Source organism: Phycodurus eques, chromosome 2, assembly GCF_024500275.1.
Source record: "Phycodurus eques isolate BA_2022a chromosome 2, UOR_Pequ_1.1, whole genome shotgun sequence".
NCBI lineage: Eukaryota > Metazoa > Chordata > Actinopteri > Syngnathiformes > Syngnathidae > Phycodurus > Phycodurus eques.
In genome coordinates, this window is record NC_084526.1 from 34,089,792 (window position 1) to 34,110,701 (window position 20,910).

The 20,910-nt window shown below is 41.8% G+C and overlaps 1 protein-coding gene across 11 annotated transcripts in view; it reads right to left on the reverse strand.

Moving 5' to 3' along the window:
• Nucleotides 1-15,621, reverse strand: part of tle3b (TLE family member 3, transcriptional corepressor b) — a 29,937-nt gene extending 14,316 nt beyond the window's left edge. For 4 of the 11 annotated variants that reach the window (XM_061670434.1, XM_061670431.1, XM_061670433.1 and 1 more), the window contains exons 1-7: nt 15,186-15,621; nt 14,650-14,840; nt 14,180-14,280; nt 13,922-13,985; nt 12,660-12,704; nt 5,789-5,851; nt 5,385-5,459 (exon numbers count right to left, since the gene is read on the reverse strand). In XM_061670434.1, the coding sequence (XP_061526418.1) occupies nt 5,385-5,459; nt 5,789-5,851; nt 12,660-12,704; nt 13,922-13,985; nt 14,180-14,280; nt 14,650-14,673 (372 nt within the window). In that variant the 5' untranslated portion in view covers nt 14,674-14,840; nt 15,186-15,621. Of the gene's footprint in view, nt 1-408; nt 5,268-5,354; nt 5,460-5,788; nt 5,852-12,659; nt 12,705-13,921; nt 13,986-14,179; nt 14,281-14,649; nt 14,841-15,185 lie in introns of those variants that run through there. The other 7 variants (XM_061670437.1, XM_061670428.1, XM_061670432.1 and 4 more) reach the window with 5 other exon arrangements.
• Between the last annotated feature and the right edge of the window lie 5,289 nt (nt 15,622-20,910).

The window sequence follows — 20,910 nt, forward strand, 5'->3', positions numbered from 1 at the left end:
CACTAAATCCCTTTTTAGCTCAGTCATAATACACATGCCGACACATGCCGATCAGTCATAATACACAGCTCCCGAGAGGCCTCAGATGTCTGTAAGTGTAAAAGAAAGCCAGGGTGGAGCAAGTCGATACACATGAGTAAAACAGCCACTCAGACAAAGGGAAGCAAGTGCTTTAAAAAAAGGTTAAATAACACTTGGTACATCCATCTGCTCCCAAAAAATCCTGACGGCTACTCTGATGCTAGATGGTATTAGTTAGGGCTGCCAAGATTAGTCGACTAGTCACGACTACGTTAACGATCAAAATGGTCGAAATTAATCGAATAAGCAATCAATGTCGTCATTGATATTTTATAAGATTTATTTTTCTACCAAATGAGCTTGAATCCTGCTTCTCAGCGTGCTCACCTGTTGTCCGCCTTTATGGCCCTTGACGCACATGCGCAGTAGTGCTTATCTGGGTTTTTCTGGTGACTCACATGCACAGTAGTCGTGTGACGTACCTGGAAAAACTAGGGCTAACCGGTGTTAGCAACGGAGTTTGAAATCTGAGCATTTCATCAAAAATACTGAAGAGGAACGCGATGCAAAACCTGTGAGACAGAACCTGCCTTTCATGGCTGCACGATAGTGATGCACGAGCATCTAAAATGAAAAGACGTTGTAGCTGATTCAATTTCTGACAAAGAGGGACACTCATCTTGGGAAGCTATTTGGCAAGATAGCAGCTCATATTAGTGTCAACGGCTGTGAACCAATTGTTTAACGCTGTAAATGTTAATGAAACCCTACTCGTGCTGGCGCTCCTCTACACCGCATGCTCTGCGTTGCGTTAGATGGTGGGTTGTGATGGGGAGGGTTTTGTGCGGATAGAAAGGGGCATGGGACACAGGCATTCAGGTTTGTGGTTCAGACAATGGCAGTTTTATTCCCTTTCAAAAACAAGGAGGACAATGCCACACGATGGTTGACCACACCTTGACACCTGCTTAAAAGGGACAAAAACACAAATTACCAAAGTTCTCAAAAAAGAATAATAAATGAACAGCAACAACTTGTGACAAGTTCCAGCTACTACCTTAAATTAAAATTAGCTTGAGGCTAATGATGACAATTTCATTAGCCTTAGCACACAGGTTATGTGTCTGATATAATGTTATAACCACATATACTAATAGATCGATTCACTGTAGCAGGCCGGCTGAGCGACGTGCCTACGTGGTGTCCATGTTGGCAGGGGCAACATTCTCATCGGCGGCAATGCATCTGCATTGAAAATGAATCAGAACTTTGTCATTTCTAAACAGACTTTCATGAGGTTTACATTTGTGTCAAAGTATGTGCTAATATTACAGAACATTCGAAAAAAGAGCCCCAGAAAAATCTTGACTATAAAAGTTTATTTCCCAGTTCCCTTGTTGTGATTGGACATGATTGGCTCCATTTTAAAGTGCACTAAACATTTACAGCTAAAAATATTAAGGGACAGCTTATCGCCTTCATTTTGATTTGCACTATCATATATATAAAACCATGTCGGGAATACTGGTACAAGCTGTAAAGTTTATTAAAAGTTACATGTAATATTACCAGATCCATCCATCCATTTTCTGTACCGCTAATCCTCACGCGGGTCACGGACGTGCTGGAGCCTATCCCAGCTATCTTTGGGGGAGAGGTGAGGTACACCCTGAACTGGTCGCCAGCCAATCGGAGGGCACATCGAAACAAACAACCATTCGCACTCACATTCACACCTACGGGCAATTTAGTCTCAACCGACCACGCATGTTTTTGGGGATGTGGTAGGAAACCGGAGTACGCGGAGAAAACCCACGCAGGCACGGGGAGAACATGCAAACTCCACACAGCCGAGGCCGCGATTTGAACCCCGGTCCTCAGAACTGTGAGGCAGATGTGCTAACCAGTCGTCCACCATGCCGCCCCTATTACCAGAGCAACATTGTAAATAAGAAACTGTTCTATCTGTAGACAAAGTTACAAATGATCTTAATTCTCTTTTGCACAGACCTTACGTACTTCAAGCTGGAAGCCAATGACTGTTGTAAAAGAGCAGCCGCTTGCTGGTGCGATACGATGCAATTTACATACCCCTGGCATTGGGACAGAATTCTCATACTTCCAAAACGGACTTTTCAGGAAATAAAAAAAACGGCATGTACTGTATGTGGCGCCATTAACATTGCGTCATCAAAAGAGACCAAGCCATTTTCAAAACTCAAAAATATATAATATAATTGAATACATTTGGACATGGGTGGTTTCGGCCCCACGCCAGCGACATGATCCGATTAGTCGACTAAACGCAAAAATAAAAAAATATTCTAGTAGACTATCAGAATAATCGTTTGTGACAGCCCTAGATGATACCTCAATTAAATCATCCATACATGCAGTGCGGGAAATATACAAGAAGAGGGCTCACGACTCTGGTTTATTTAACAGACAGAAATTATTAAATATTATTCGCTTCTAAAACTGAACATGGAAGCGTATAGTATATATAAGCAACTGAGAGGCACCATTGCCTAGCAATATTTTAAAGGTGCATAGGCTCAAGCACACCGTTTCCTGTGAGGTTTGGGAGACAAAATGTAAACAATAGACAGAATCAGTAAATAAGAGGGTGGAAGAGTGAGCATGGGACTAGGGCCAGGGCGTCCTTATTCAGTGTGCCTAATGAGGAAAGGTGTGCAGGGATCGTTATCAAGAAGCCTCATTAGTAAAATGTGGTTGGGCAGATGAGTGAGGAAAAGGGCGAGAAAAGGAATGGGGGAAGACGGTGTAGGGGGAACTGAAAAAAATTGCTTCCAATTCAATATTCATGGGTAAAGAGCTGGCTCCCCTTCACTCTTATCTTTTTTCATTATTTGTAAACGCCATTGCAGCCAAGGCAACTTCCACAGGAAACAGGCAATTAAAGTTAACTCGGCGAAACCGACTCCTTGCAGAACAGAACTGTCAGGCAGAGCAAGCGTCAACACCACCACTAGCACAAACCAGCTGGCAAACTGGCTTAACAAGCGGGACAATGATCATTGATCACCACATTACTTATCTAAAAACACACCGGACTGATTACACAAATTAATAAGCAGCAAATATTTGTGTGGTTTAAGCTGGTGCCATTGCTTTTTACTCCTAAGTAATCGTGTAGTCCTCCAGCAAAAAAACTGATACCTCAGTAACATGGATGACTGACAGGATGTCAAACACACTACTGTAATCAAGCATTGTCTTGAACACCTTTCTTTAAAAAGAGATGCATGTTATATTGATGGCAGGCAGTTTTTAACAAAGATAGTGCGCTGAATTATTTCTGATCATGAAGGTTGGTTAGATACAGCGAGGGGGCTGCTGCTTGTTGAAGGATCAAAGAGGACAGGAAGAACAGGTTTTGATAGATAATGATAAAAAAATTAACATCGTGTATTGAATGTATCATTACCAAGTACACCTATTGTCTCGATTTAGATCTCAGGCAATCATTTGGTTTATGTTGAACCCATTGTAAAACATTTGCAGAAGCCTAAACACCCAAATGGCATGGAAACAGGAGTTCCTCAATACAATCTAAAACAAAGCATGTAAACCTTTATATGCAGGCATAGTAGTGGCTGTACTGGCTGTGTGATAGTCTTTATTTTGTGTCCCTAGTCTTAACATCATTCACCATGCTTTGGTTACCGAGACAAAAAATACAAATGCATATTTTCAGTACGAATCAAGCTATCATTTTCCAATCACCTGATCAATCATGACATGGAAAAAGACAGCATTTTACAACATTTTTGCAAACCAAGTTGACCAGTTGATAGCTTGGTTGGATGCATTTGCAATGTTAAATAAACTAAGCTACCCAATACAAGAGGCCTGCCTCATGTTATACATACACATGGACTATTGACTTATTTTGCATTTTATAACCATTAACATATGTAGGATCCCAATTTTGTGAGAAGGCAAATAACGACAATGATAAATAGTGTAATATTCAAGTGAAGCAGTAGTAGCAGAGCATGAACAAGAAAATAACAAGTGAGACAAGTACAGATGGATGCTGGTTACTAAGTAAAAACATTACCTACAGTTTTAAAATGTCAAAATCTGAAATCTGTATGTTTTGTTTGGACTTTGGTCTGCCAGATTTTGAATGTCAACTCCCACAGTCTCTCGACAGGGAGATTGATTACCTGCCACGTCTGCTACCAAATAAAGCTTTTCTTTCCTCTGCCTGTGTTCTGTCTGTTCCTACCCATCTGTAATTAAAGAAAGGTCATTCTTGTTGCTGACAGGCTGACCCTTTTCAAGGGGAAATAGGAAGTAATTATCTTTAAAACTGAGGGTTGTGCTCGGGGCTCATTTAGTTTAATCGAATTTCACTATCCACCTCTCATTAGACTTGACCTCCTGCCACTGCGACAAGCTAACCACTGACTAACCTCTACTACAGAGAGGACTAATCAAAAGGGTCACTTTAACATCTGGGTCCAAGCTTGCTATTAGTAAGCGTCTCGGGCTTGAAGAAAAACAGATGGAGGATGAAAAAAGTAAAAGCTTTATTTGGCACAAAAAGAACGTGTGTATGTTGGCTTATAGCTATTGAAAGGCCAATTACTGATTTTTAAAGCGCACTTAGATTGCTGCCCTTGAATCAAAAAGAGGAAAATACATAGTTTAAGTGAGACCCCAAACATGGTCAAAGCATACAAAACATTTGGCTCAGAAACAGCTTTAGCTGTGATCGCACTGTTCAACATAACGCCAAGACTCCATTGGGTCACTTGCGTCTATTAGTCTAAGTCTATTAGCTTGAACCTTAAATCTAATCAAGGGGGAGCCAATAAAAATAATATAAATGGATATAACACCACTCCTGAATGATGATAAAACTGATGTGCGTTGATTCTGCCTTGGAGTACCAAATAAGAGGGAATAAATGAGCTCAGCTTTAAAAACACTGAATTTTAGTAAAACAAAACATGCCTCAACACTGAAATCAGGGGCAAGTCTGCACACGCAAAGAGGAACTGGTAATTGGTATTCAGTCGGAATGTCCAAATGCCACAGGTAGGATGATGAAAATTATTTTAAATTAATAAAGCGAACACATACATGTTTTCTTCCTGAATGTATTGCCCTTTCCCGGTTTGTCTTTTCCATATAGTAACTGCAAAAGAAGCCAACTGAACTGAAGCATATGAAGGTGAAAGAAACATCCAAGCCAACTGTAGCAACAGTATTTATCTGTTTAAAGTTCCAGTGTTTCTCTCTACATGCAGGTTTGCCCCTGCCCTCAGGTGAAATAAAGAAAGAAGAGGGGGTATACACACAGTGAGAGGCAGATTGGGAAGTCCACGTACCCCGATGATAGCATTCAGTTCAGTCATGGTCACCTGTTTAGCTCGCTCAACAGCTTGAGCAACCTGCTGTTGATGCTACACATCAAAGGAAGGAAATGTATTAATTACATTTAAAATAGGAATTATAATTTGGTCAAAATGAAAACAATAATCCAGTAAAAAATGACTGTTAGCTAAATGGTTTTGAATTTCAAGTTTAGTAATTCCCATAATTAAGGTGTATGCACAATAAGCCAAGAAAGTCGAACCTCCAAAGTCGTGGGGAATCAAACAAACCGAGGTGGTCAACCAGCATCCTAGACTGGATTGTGATCGACTTTGGAGGTTCCACTGCACTTGCTGTCCTTCGGGAAAATAAGTCCAAATCTTATACTTGGGTTACTTGTTGCTGCAGTGACACTTACCTCTTGTGACAAGAATGGCATTATCTGAGCTAGGATTGCATTGAGGCGTTTGGCAATCTCAGTCTGCAGGAGAAAGGAGACAAAATATTACAATGACAGTCTGTGGGCGAAGCGTGAGCACAGGAAAAACTTGAAACTTGAATGAAGATGAAGATGCTAAACAGACAGTATATAAAAATGTGGCATACTGTATATTTGACCATGCACAAAACAAATTTCTGCAAGATAAACCCCTTTACTAAATTGAGTCCGCCCAAAAAAAAAAAATTTACATCCCACTCTCTCCTGCCACCATTAGACTCAACCATTATATAATTAGGAGGCTGAAATATGCTAATGCCATCTGGCTGGAACAAAACTAATGAGGTCCATACTTCATAATTACTGCCCATAGAGAGCTTGGGGCAGGCTGAAGCAGTCATCTTAACTCTCGGCCGCTATCTATCAGAGGTATCGACCAGAATATTAGCTGGGAGAGTAAGACAATACGGCAGGGTTCGATGCACATAGAGTACTTTTCAGTGCTGTATTTCGATGCTGTAGTGCCTGCCTACAGCACTTTGATATCCCAAGATATTATCCCTTCTAAGCCAATTTACCTTTTTAACCTTTTCAAATCTGTAAATCTTTCCAGTAAATTAGTAAGTGATGAAGACACGCAGACAATTTTAGGAATTGGTGATGTGAAATGCTTTCATTTGAAACCAAGGTAATGTGGTTTGACTGAAGCAGGGGAGGTGAACTAATTGATTCTGAGAGATTAGGGGTGGAAACCCAGCAGGTGTGTGCTGCATTCCACTCATTTTCACACTTAGACTTGTTTGAGTGTGAAAGTGGACAGGAGGAGACAGGAGGTGCCACTGGCCTTTTTCCACCACCCTTCATGTCACTCTGTTCATTTTGCAGTGGAGGGGGCAAGACAAGAAGTACCAAATAGAAGGGGCAGAGCAGTAAGGAATCATCTGTGTTCTATCTGACCTGGCTCACTGTTGACTCTCCATCCAGCATCCTTCCTCCTGCCAAAGCCTCCTCAGAGCCCTCCCTGTGAATCTCCACTAGACACTACCCATTACATCCCCTTCCTCTGCTTCCTCACCTAACATCCCTCCCACCCACACCCCATTTCTGTTGCTGGGGCAACACTATCTGGCAAAGATGATCGTTATGTAAATTCGACTGGGGTCCTGACCAGAAACGGTCTGTAAAATCATATTAGGTGCAGCACAAAGGAAGGTCATTAAATTGAATTTTCAGCCTGTCGATGTGATTGGCACAGGAAACTAATGAGGGATAACAAGGGAGCGGGTGAGTCAGGAGGGGTCTGACCAAAAAAAAAAAAAAAAAAAAAAAAAAACACTGCACAAGCAAGGGAACTCATAACCATCAACCATCATCATTAGCGGGGGCTGCATACAATGTCACACAGTAGGATCAGTGTTTCACCATCACAGCACTTCTCTGGAAATGGCTACAAGGGGTGCAATAATGGGCGTGGTGAAAACAGTGGCATGCTGATGCATTTGGCAATTACAGCAGCAAAAACAAACAAAAACAACAACTCCACTCAGAAAACATCATCCATGTGTTCACAGTAAAGAGACAGAACAAAGAATGTAGGTGTTTAAAGCAGTCCTGGAAACTATTGGCCATGTGCTGAAATGCACAGATTTGTATCAGCATCTTCTTCTCACATTGGGATCTGGAGCACCAGGTGTTTGGCAAACCAGGTTTTTTTCCAAATTGGATTTGGATCAAAAAACCAATCACAGATAAAATTAATGATTTGGACTGAGGAATAAAATATTGTAGCCAATTTCCTTTACAACGATGTATGCTTCCCAATTTTTGCAATACTGATGTACATTTGTCAAAAAAATACAACCCCAATTCCAATGAAGTTCGGACGTTGTGTTAAACAAATAAAAACAGAATATTATGATTTGTAAATCATGTTCAACCTATATTTAATTTAATTTAACACTACAAAGACAAGATATTTAATGTTCAAACTGATAAACTTTATTGTTTTTAGCAAATAATCATTAACTTAGAATTTTATGGCTGTAACACTTTCCAAAAAAGATGGGACAGGGTCACGTTTACCACTGTGTTACATCACCTTTTCTTTTAACGACATTCAATAAATGTTTGGGAACTGAGGACACTAATTGTTGAAGCTTTATAGGAATTCTTTCCCATTTTTGCTTGATGTACAGCTTCAGGTGTTAAACAGTCCGGGGTCTCGGTTGTCGTATTTTACGCTTCATAATGCGCCACACATTTTCAATGGGAGACAGTTCTGGACTGCAGGCAGGCCAGTCTAGTACCCACACTCTTTTACTACGAAGCCACGCTGTTGTAACACGTGCAGAATGTGGTTTGGCATTGTCTTTCTGAAATAAGCAGGGGCGTCCATGAAAAAATAAGTTGCTTGGATGGCATACAGGTTTCTCCAAAACCTGTATGTACCTTTCAGCATTAATGGTGCCTTCACAGATGTGTAAGTTACCCATGCCATTGGCACTAACACAGTCCCATACGATCACAGATGCTGGCTTTTGAACTTTGTGTCCATAACAGTCCGGATGGTTCTTTGCCTCTTTGGCCCGGAGGACACGACGCGCACAATTTCCAAAAACAATTTGAAATGTGGACTCGTCGGACCACAGAACACTTTTCATCAGTCCATCTTAGATGAGCTCGGGCCCAGAGAAGCCGGCGGCATTTCTGGGTGTTGTTGATAAATGGCTTTTGCTTTGCACATTATAGTTTCAAGTTGCACTTACGGATGTAGCGCCGAATTGTATTTACTGGCATTATTTTTCTGAAGTGTTCCTGAGCCCATGTGGTGATATCCTTTACACATTGATGTCGTTTTTTTATGCAGTGGCGCCTGACAGATCGAAGGTCACGGGGATTCAGTGTTGGTTTTCGGCCTTGCCGCTTACATGCAGTGATTTCTCCAGATTCTCTGAACCTTCTGATGATATTATGGACCGACCAATCCCTCAATTCCTTGCAATTGTATGTTGAGGAACATTGTCCTTAAAATGTTCAACTATTTTTTCACACACTTGTTCACAAAGAGGTGAGCCTTGCCCCATCCCCAATCATGGCACCCACCTGTTCCAATTAGCCTGTTCACCTGTGGGATGTTCCAAACAAGTGTTTGATAAGAATTCCTCAACTTTCTCAGTCTGTTTTGCAACCTGTCTGAGCTTTTTTGGAACGTGTTGCAGCCATAAAATTCTAAGGTAATGATTATTTGCTAAAAACAATAAAGTTTATCAGTTTGAACATTAAGTATCTTGTCTTTGTAGTGTATTCAATTAAATATAGCTTGAACATGATTTGCAAATCATTGTATTCTGTTTTTATTTATGTTTAACACAACATCCCAACTTCATTGGAATTGGGGTTGTAAATAAAATAAAATAAGAACCTGACTCAAGTAAACTATCAACCACCCAACTGAGCTACTGGATGTACAAGCTGCCCTTTCAAATAGACTCACTCAGAACTACACTTTTAGCTCTGATGGATGAATGGACACTATTTTCGAAGAAGAAAACTACTGACAGCACATCACTGACACAGCACTCCTGTATTATTCTCACTCCCATTAAAAAGAGACTACTTGTCACAGGGCTTTTAGCAGTCGAGACAGGCACTAGAAAGAGTTTGCCACTTAAAATCATTGAAAACTGAAGCCTTTGAGGGCGACAGGGGCTTTTCACTGCAGCTCTCACAATTACAGGTACTCAGGGTTGTTTAGCAGCAACACAGACACAGCATAGAGAGGCTCTCCCGCTCGCTTTCTCTCTCCCTTCACTGCATCCCTCTGTCAATGGTGTGTTGAAAGCCATTTGGCTATTTGTCACTGCAGGCAGTAGTCCCCAAGTGGAGAGCAGAGGAGGATTCAATTGCAGAGGAAAACAAGTGGAATATGACGTGGGAGGTTGTTTGGGAATTATATTCTCAGCTAGAACACAGGAAGAAAGAGGGACTAGAAGTAGTTGTATCTTGTTCATTAAAAATGCATGAAGGAAATTTTGCATGCGTGTCATTTTATTGTGAACATACACAAAACTCAAGTGTAGTCCTTCCAGAGGAGCTTAAGTATTTTTGTCATTCTTTAACAGATTCTTTTGGTGGAGTTGAAATCATCACATCGACATTGTATTTTATATATATATATATATATATATATATATATATATATATATATATATATATATATATATATAAATAATTCTCTCTGTACTAACCCATTTATAGACACAGACAGAGTGTATCTTCCTTTCTCCTCCAACGGTTATGATCCAGTAGTTGAGAGTACAAAAGCACACACGCTTCTCTTGCCTGGCTACCAAAATAAAGCATGTCTCACAGAGAACTCTAGTAACCTCATCAACCTCCCTTGAGAGGCAGTGTGTGTGTTCACGGAGTTAGTTTGTTTTGGTTTAGAGACAGGTCGCCCATCATCACCTTGGCAAACAATTCCAGGAATCCTGTATAAATTATTCATTTGCACAAGCTTGCTTTCTGCTGGTCTTACTCTTTTACCTCCATCCAGGAAGCTAACATCCCTCTTGATGGAGCACTTTCCCTATTTCCAACACCTAGTCATGACACGTCTGCCGATGGTGCAAGCAAAGCAAAACATAAATAAATAAATAACCTTTTTCTGCAAATGTGTTTTCAATCCATTTTATCAGTTACCACTGACAAGTGACAACTAAATGTATGCAAGAGTGTGAGAGGTAACAAGTACTACAACAACTGTACTGGAAAGGAAGCGCAACCCCCACCACAAAGTCAGCAGGGCATGCTGCTGAGGCAGCCTAATGAGCTGCACTAATTAAAATCACTTATTGACAGCAAGCGAGGGTGATTACCTCCAGCGTGAAGTCTTTGCCATCATAGCAGACACTGTCAAAACAAAATTACCCCCTGGCAGCGAGAGATCTCCTCAGCTTTGCAGCATGTGTCTTTGTCAAGATATCACTGGCATTACCATGTAAGGGATAGGAGTATTCACTGTATTTATATGCACAAGGGAGTGTGTGAACTCATTACTCTGCTTCTCAAATCTGCTTTGTACTGATAACAACAAAGCGAGTTTGTCTTTTTTTCATCCTGCAATAAATCTTCCAGCGCAGCAAAGTAATATGGCTGCCTGCACCCAATAATCCACAGCCAGGGGCTGTGCATTTACCTCGTGCTGATGTCATCACAAACACTCGCTCATCAAGGCTGTGATAATTCAGAGTGCTCCGTTGACACCAGCAGGCTTATTGATAAAATAAAAGGAGAGTCACACATACAGGAGAGAACCAGACGATTAACTCATTTACTCTGAAGTCTCTCACGCCTTTCCTGTCTCTTTCCCCACTTTAAACCTCTTGTTTTGTACACCGCCAGCAGCATGCAGACAGAACAACCACCCATGCCTTTCTTGCTGGCGATAAATGCCTAACAGACAACACTCAACAGATGAGGGAGGGGGGCACCAAGTGGCTTGATAAACAAAAACACCTAGTGTGCGCACACATAAACAGCACATGACCGCAAAAATGGCTAAGGCTGATGAATTGTGCCGTATGCTGCTGTTCCAGCTGGGTTACCCGTCCACTGATGCAATTAACCTTTTAGATCCAAGGGCCATGACGTCGCCATACTTCCCTTTCACTCCCGGCGACTGTCATACATCGTATTGTACTGCTAATGACACCAGGCCCATCATTCACTTCACATCAATGGAGCAAAACCAGGAGATGGGGAAGCAATGAGAGAGTACAGGGAGGATGTGGGACCAAGGATAAGGATAAAAGATGGTGGGAAACAAAGTGCAACAATCAGACAAACTGGAAATAAATGTAGTCAATTAAAATTAAATGACTGAGCAGACATTTGAGTTTCACAATGATGAGGGCTTGAGACTTAACTACACACAGAATCATTAAAAGCCTATGAGAAGGGATCTGTAAAATGCAGATTAAACTATGCTGATTAAATATCATCTGAGCAGATCTTTATTTTAGGATTAATTGGTATCAACAAAATCTCATGACTCATCATACCAAACCTTAACCTATGAACTGAAAACAGCAGCCCTAATTCAAAAGATGTTCTTTCAGTTTAGACGTACTGTCTACCTCCAATACAAAAACTGTGCAATCAATCAAGACATTCTGTCTAAGAGGTAGATCTAATTGCACATTTCACCCGTCTGTCTAACTAATAGTGTAGCTTATTAAAAATAATTCCAATCATGCTGTGGGCTGTGAATTTTCCCCCAATTGAAAAAACAACAACGGAACACAAACCTTGTCCGAATTTACTTTGGGTCAGAAATGTGGGTACTATTTAAGGACTTTCACAGGTACGCATGATTCCATTTCCTCATTTTACTAAGCTCGGCTGCTTTATGAAAGTACACATCTCATTACTGATTCATCTTTAGCAGGAGTAGCCTACAGTGTTACGCCCTGTACAAGGGGACAGCTAAACTAATGAGCTTTTTGTGCAGCTGGAACAAGGCGAGGGAGCAAGATTACAATGCAGAGACATGCATGCACATACACACAACAGAGCATGCAGCGGGGAAACTAAAACACATCCTCTCAGACAGTCTGCCAAATACTTCACTTTAATCTTATCAAACTATCCCCATCAGGCAGCGTGCCCTTCATGTTGTTGTTTAGCCTGTCAGCATTTTCACTACAGGAAGCCAGTATGTATGCCTCCTAAAGGCATTTCAAGATGAGGGTAGGAACTAAGGTCAGGTGCGTGTGCATATTCCACAAAGACCGGAGGGACAACAAGACTGTTTTGGCTAAACACAGACTGGGGCGATATGGCTACATACCTGTTTGTGCATCTCAATATTGAGCCCGTAGGACATCTCATAGTACTGTTGGCCCAAAGAGAAGACAAAGCATTAGAATTTGGTCATGGTGGCTGGTGTAAGCCATCTTCAAGAAAAAGTATAAACTATACATATTTTACTATTAATCTTTAATTAGAACAACATGCATTCTGACTGCTGTCTGGTTTGGTCATTGACTGGTGTGACCAATGCTCTACGGCCAGAGTTAAACAGAGAAGCATGTTTGTTTGCAATACCAAGATGGTTCCCAAATAATTCTGTTGACATGTTACAAAACATTATGCGAGTATGGAGGGTCTACATCATCCTTAGCAGCATTTTGATAATAATGACATTACTAGATCTATTTTAGTGTTCTAAAAAGGTTATAACACAAAATGGTCATTAATACTGGACATGTAAAAAAGTGTTGAATGACCAAACATTTAAAATGACTTGCATATTGCGATCAAAACATATCCATCGTACGTTTTACTATGGTCTTAACATACTGCTATTTAAGTGTATTGCATTGTATGTACAAAACAAACAAAGCACAAAGAGTGAAATTTACAATCAACTCTCTGAGTAACATTCATTGCATTTGAAAGATGTTAAAGTGGTTAAATACAAATTAAACCTCAACTGCCCGATTATAAATCTGTTGAATGATCAATAGTGTTTGTCTTAAAGCTTAACACATGTAGCTTAGTTGGATGGGACTCCATCAAGTTGATCATTTGGAATATGTCTTAAAATAGACAGATGCCCTCTATTATCTCATGGACTGATGAAAAACACACCCAGTGCCCCTCAAATCTGAGGACCCCTGGGTGTCAGGAGTGTGATGTTGGGATAGTTAAGGAGGAAAAAAAGAAATACAGGAAACCCTTTGAATTCATGCTCAAAGCCTACAGAGTGGCCATTAACCCGCAATGGGTCGTGCTTGGTGTGTTGGGAAGGGTCGCAACGGGTCATAAAGAGGACCCCGGGGCCATGGGGGGGTCGTCACACCCCACAATCAATAGATGGACATTTGACCCCTGCTCGAGTTTCAACTGCCACTCGTCAGCCTGCCCCCTGCCCCAGCTTATCCAATGAATACACAGACGTAGCGAGTCAACAACACCACAGCAGGCGCAAGTGCTAACATGGCGTCTGCAGATCATCACCACTCTGCACCACCTGTGCCCGCTTACTTGAGGCTAAAGTGAGGATACGACAGTGAATCAAATTGACATCTTTACAAAGACTCGGCTTACCATGACATAGTGGCGTTGCATCTCTGTCTTTTCGTTGGCCAGTTTGTCGTACTCCACTTTCAGACTTGAGGAGAGGGAACGATAAATATTTGATAACATACTCCATTTGTGGCAATCGCAATTATTGTTCGGCGGCTGTTGTCTCATTCATAAATTTACCGATTAGCGCAGCTGTACTTAAAGCTAATACTTAGAAAAAGAAAAACTCTCTCTACTTTCCAGCATTAAGCCATGTTTACACAGTTGGTCGTCCGTTACCTGTGATACTGAGCCTGCAGAAACTGAAATTCGTCTTTGATTCTGTCACATGACTCTGCCACAGTGAACTTGAAGCCAGGCTGCCCTGGCTGGTGAGGGGCCTGCGAAGTCAAAATAACAGTTTGCTGAATGACCTCAAACTTCCTCTACACTTGGGGGGGGGGTGTACACACAAACATACATACATACATATATATAGAGAGAGAGAGTGAGAGATACACACACACACATAGACACTCACACATTGTGAACGCAATATTCCTAGCACTGCACAAATGGACAATGTATCTATGTAAAAATGCATTTTAAGACAAATATTGATCCGTCAACTGATTCGGTGCTCTACCAAGACCTCCTTGCAGTCTCTCTGTAACACCATAAATAGTAAGGCGTGCAGCTCCAAGCTGAGAAGACCACCTCAAAGGGCGGTGGTGTTCATGTCAATTTACAAATCAAACACGTTTACTTACCGGATGCCGGCCTTGTGGATACATATCTATCTTTCACGCGAGGGAACTCGGTTTTTCCTCCCCCGTTTTTCTTCAAGTAATCCGAGTGCAGTCGCTCACCACCACCACCCCCCTCCCAGGATGGCGGCGGACAAAGTACCGTCGGCGGCTGTGAGGCGCTCAGTCACCCGGCATCGAAGCGCTCACTCCTCCTACACACACACACACACACACACACACACACACACACAAACCCACACCAATGTGAGGAAGTGAACCTCACCTTCTTCATCGTTTTCTTTTTGATCATTTTCCCATTAAGTGGACATAATTCCAGTTTGTCAGATAAATCACAGGTGAGAATAACGACACTCAAGTGTATACGTTGATACGTTTGAGCACAAACGAGTGAACATCGTGCTTGTTTCCTCGTAAATCTAACGAGTTGTTGTTTCACTCACTCACACACACACACACACACACACACACACACACACACACACACACACACAGTTGCTGACTTCTTGTTAGCGCGTATGTATGTCGCTCTCTTTTACCTTTGTCTCCACTGACTCCCTCGCCGCGCCCGTTGCACAGGTTAAATTTTAATATCCACACATTCGTCGTAGTATATCCTTCGCCCGCACAAGTCACCGCAGAAAAGCAAAAAAAAAAAAAAAATTATATATATATATAAATATATATATATATCTCCGGTTCCCTTTCCGTTGTCTTTTCGCACCTCCACAGCGCTGCAGATCTCCGTCGTCTCGAGGCGGTGGACGTCGTCCGGCTGAAGCCCCTTCGATATTGCGGGCGGAAACACCTTCAAATATAGGTTACATTCAATCCAGCACTTGTCAGAGAGGCTTCCAACGAGTCCCGTAGATAAATGTTGGGTAATAGGACTTGCTGGAATGAAAGAAAAAAAAATGTCCGTAGTTGTGAAGTCAAGCACAAGCTTAGCATACAGCCGCTTCCTCCGTCGCGCGTCGTACCACACACAGACTGAGTAGTGACACCAGAACCACTCGCTAACCAATTGCGTACTCCCACCAATCAAAACGCGCAAATCCCACGTGGGGTGGACGCGTTCACCCGTTATTTTGATTGGCCGGTGATATGTGACCTCACAAACTCGCCATTTTGGATCGGAAGTGACAGTCGGTGTGTTCGACGACTTGCTCAAAACAAAGACAATAATTCATATATCAGTGCAACTGTAGCCATTGGTAGACACACAAAAAAGACAGTGAGATGCAAACCGTGTGTGCAACATACTCGATAGAGGCACACATGATCCTTCCCGTTGCTGTTAAACATTCCATGTATTAAATACAAGTTGAAAATGCACACGATGTGATAAACATTTATTTCACAGTAGTCTACCCATTAACAGACATACATTTATGGACCTATTTCAAATGCTCCACACTTTTTCTTTATCAGCAAGTCAGTGGGCTACTACACGACTCTTCCTGATGACATCAGCCTATCGCGTGTTGCGTTAAATGCAGTACCCACGTGGGTCGACCCGCCCCCAAGGAATACATATTATCCAATAAGCTCTGAGCTGTCTTCCTGTACTGCTTGTAATTGGACCAGTGGAAGGGAAGCCGTCAGTCAGAGCGCAGGGCTGTCAATTAAAACCACGTTGGAGTCGGCGCTGACAAATGCCGGCGCTCCTCTCCCTCCTGCCTGCGAATAGAGGCTGGAATGGCTGCTTAATTAGCTTCGAATGGCTTTTCCTTTCAGCTCAAACAATCTGTCACTACCATGTGGTTAAAAGAGTTTTGCATAAAACAAAAGCGTGGGGGGAAAAAGCAAGTAGGGGCTAAATATCAGTTTGATTCCCCTTCTCTCCTACCCCCATGAAAACGTTTTCTGTAAAACAAAGCTTTTACCTCGCTCAAACATTGGCTTCTTTCACAGTCGTGTCCTCGCTTTCTCCACAAAATGTTTAATTTATTTATCTGGGTGGTACACTTTTATGAATTGGTACTCCCCCCCCCCCCCCCCCCCCCCCACACACACACACGCACGCGCACGCGCACACTCACCCCCCTTAAAACCACAACGTGTCATACTGGAAATTAAGACGTTTGACAGCAGGACGCGTCAAATAACTTAAATATGTGAATCTTTCAAACAGTTGTGGTAGATATTGGAAGAATCTAGCCCTTGAATATTTCATACTGCGAGCACCACGTAATGAATTATCAAAATGTTGCTTGCTCCAACAGATTGGGAATCACATGGCAAAATTTAGTACCTCTTCCGTTTATTGCAAAATAGACAGTGGTTTGTTTTCAGTTATGGTAAAATGTGCACGCAATATTAAATAAAAATAAATAAATAAAATATTTTTAAAAAATAATAATATTATTTTGCTATTTGGATTTAAATGGTTGGTTTGATTCATGCGTTTTTTTGTTTTGTTTGTTTTTGTTTTTAAATACAACAGTCAAGTGTAAATTGTTTTCACTTAATGTTGTGACAGGTTAAGTTAGCTTTTGCCAGTGTGCAAATGCTGTTGAAAAGGCTCTCAAAGCGAACAATACCACGTATTCTACTACCTGGAACATTTTTATTGCCCCAAGGCGACCAGCATATTATTGTATTACACAATTATTGCTTTTCAACACCTTATTGAAGATTAAAGAAACCAACTCATACTATTTTCTACTACAAGTGAATAAAAAAAAAAGTGTAGCACATTTTGAACATAATGTAGCATTGTGCCAACTGTCGCTGTTGCTAAGCAACAAATGTATCTCTCCTGGAGATGCATTGATATGCACCGAGGGCCAGTAGGAAAATAACTGCAAAATTTGCAAAACTCTTTCTGCATTTAGGTTGGCAAATGATTTGCAGAGTCAGGATTGCAGCTGCATTTTTAAATGATACAAACAACGTAGTTAAAAGTTGGGTAAAGTCAATATTTTCATTTTCTAAATTATGCATTTTAATTTGAAACAATATGAAGAAAAATATACAATTGACAATTCATATGTGTATAATCTCACAACTGTGGGTTTTCCTGTGTATATGAGATGTTTTTATTCAAATACTTTTATTTTTGATTATCAAATTTCCTTGACTGTAATCACGTTTAGCAGTATATTTTACTCTTATTTTTGGTGAGCCACAGTAATGTGACTCTGCTGCTTCTTCAGGTCTGTCTGATGGAAATGGGCATGATACACCTTGTGAGAAAATAAGCTTCGGGGTGTTAATTAAGCGACCGCTCCTTTCCCTGAGAAGAGAATCAACAATTCATTATTTACAAAATACCGTCTACAACAATGAGACAACTAAGACAACATCGAGATGGTTGAAGGACTCTTGTGACTTGAGTGATTCATATGTTTTGGTTTGTTTTGGCTTTGACACTTGAGTGTTGAACATATTTAAACAATATACCAAAATGTTGTGGAGCCAAATTAGACATAATATTATTTGGAACGGTGGCACGGTGGTCGACTGGTTAGAGCGTCAGCCTCACAGTTCTGAGGACCCGTGTTCAATCCCCGGCCCTGCCTGTGTGGAGTTTGCATGTTCTCCCTGTCCCTGCGTGGGTTTTCTCCGGGCACTCCGGTTTCCTCCCACATCCCTAAAACATGCATTAATTGAAGACTCTAAATTGCCCGAAGGTGTGACTGTGAATGGTTGTTTGTTTTTGTCCCCTGCGATTGGCTGGCAACCAGTTCAGGGTGTACCCCGCCTCCTGCCCGATGATAGCTGGGATAGACTCCAGCACGCCCGCGACCCTAGTGAGGAGAAGCGGCTCAGAAAATGGATGGATGGATGGATGGATGGATTATTTGGAACAATGTGCACTGGTTCGCTCACCTGATTTCTGCGTAGGCAGCATGGGTTTAATGATGGTTTAAATGTAAGTTTGAATGGTTGCCTATCTCCTGCATCCTCCTCTCTAACACCAACGGCCCTCATGTCTTCCCTCACGACATCCATCAACCTTCTCTTTGGTCTTCCTTGAGCTCTCTTGCCTGGCAGCTCAATCCTCATCATCCTTCTACCAATATAATAACTTTCTCTCCTCTGCACGTGTCCAAACCATCGAAGTCTGCTCTAACTTTGTCCCCAAAACATCTAACTTTGGCTGACCCTCTGATTAGCTCATCCTATCCAACCTGGTCACTCCGAGAGAGAACCTCAACATCTTCATTTCCTCCACCTCCAGCTCTGCACCTCCCGTTGCCTCTCCAGTGCCACTGTCTCTAATCCATACATGATGGCTGGCCTCACCACTGTCTTATAAACTTTGCCCTTCATCCTACTAGCAGAGACTCTTCTGTCACAGAACACACCTGACACCTTCCTCCAACCGTTCCAACCTGCTTGGACCAGTTTCTTCACTTCCTTACCACACTCCCCATTGCTCTGAACTGTTGACCCCAAGTATTTAAAGTTCTCCACTTTCGCTATCTCTTCTCCCTGTACCCTCACTCTTCCCCCTCCACCTCTCTCATTCATGCACATATATCCTGTTTTACTTCAGCTAATCTTCATTCCTCTCCTTTCCAGTGCATGCCTCCACCTTTCTGTTCCTCCACTTGCTCCCTGCTTTCACTGCAGATCACAATGTCATCTGCAAACATTATGGTCCACAGGGATTCCAGTCTAACCTCATCTGTCAGCCTATCCATCACCACAGCAAACAGGAAGGGACTCAGGACTGATCCCTGATGCAGTCCCACCTCCACCTTAAATTCCTCTGCCACACCTACAGCACACCTCACCACTGTTCTGCGGCCCTCTTACATATCCTGTATTATTCGAACATACTTCTCTGCCACTCCAGACATCCGCATACAGTACCACAGTTCCTCTCTGGGTACTCTGTCATAGGCTTTCTCTAGATCTACAAAGACACAATGTCTTCTGACCTTCTCTGTACTTCTCTATAAACACCCTCAAGGCAAATTTCTAGGCATGAAACCATACTGTTTCTCACAAATACTCACTTCTGTCCTGAGTCTAGCCTCCACTACTCTTTCCCATAACTTCATTGTGTGGCTCATCAACTTTATTCCTTTATAGTTCCCTCAGCTCTGCACATCACCCTTGTTCTTAAAAATGTGCACCAGCACAATTTTTCTCCATTCCTCAGGCATCTTATCACAACTAGAATTCAGTTGAACACATAACATATCAACCTTTTTCCTAATCCCGAACCTTTCCTGTCATAGTCCCAACATTCAAAGTCCCCACATTAAATTTTAGGTTCTGTGGTTTTCTCGTCTCTTTCTACCTAAGTACCCGCTTTCCTCAAAAAGGCCCAGCAGAGGATGTACTTCCTGCGGCTTCTGAGGAAGCACGGCCTGCCACAGGAGCTGCTGAGGCAGTTCTGCACAGCAGTCATCGAATCAGTCCTGTGTTTATCCATCACAGTCTGGTTTGGTGCCGCTACAAAAAAGGACAAACTCCGACTGCAACAGACAATCAAACCTGCTGAAAAGATTGTCGGTAACCCCCTACCCACCCTTAAGGATTTACACGCTGCCAGAACTAAGACGAGCATGCAAAATCCTCTTGGACCCTCCACATCCTGGTCACCACCTCTTCCAGCTCCTTCCCTCAGATAGGCGCTACCGAACAATGCAAACTAAAATAATCAGACATTCCAACAGCTTCTTCCTTCTTGCCATTAACTTCTTAAACAGTTAACTTACAATTCCATTGCAACATGCTGCCAATTTTTTGTCTTTTGTCACATATATATCGAGCCAATTATACATTACTCATGCACTCACTGTAGCAGTCGCGCCACGCTGCACCATTGGAATATCTGTTGTTGACCAATACTGGCAACTCATGTGCCCGAGTAGCATCTGCAATATTTGCACAATCGACATTGTCCCATATTATCACACTACTAGTCACTTTAAACTGCATATATTTCTTGAAGTCTCGGTGCCCTTTGCACAATGGTCATTGCACCAGACTATTGTTCTATTAGTTATTTCAAACTGCTCCAATTGCTAGAGTACTCTGCATAAAAAAATAAATAAATAAATAAATACCGGCATTACCAGATTATGAGCAACCTTTTATTGCTCAGTGTTTTTCTCAATGTCTTTATGTCTCTAAAGTATTGACTGTCTGTTGTCGTACTAGAATGGCTCCAACTACCGGACATTTTGACATACTTGGCAAATAAAAATGATTCTGATTCTATATACACTTCTGGACAGGGACGTGCACAGAAATTTTGGGGGGCTGGGGCTCAAGTGAGAAAAAAGGCAAATCGTGTCATGA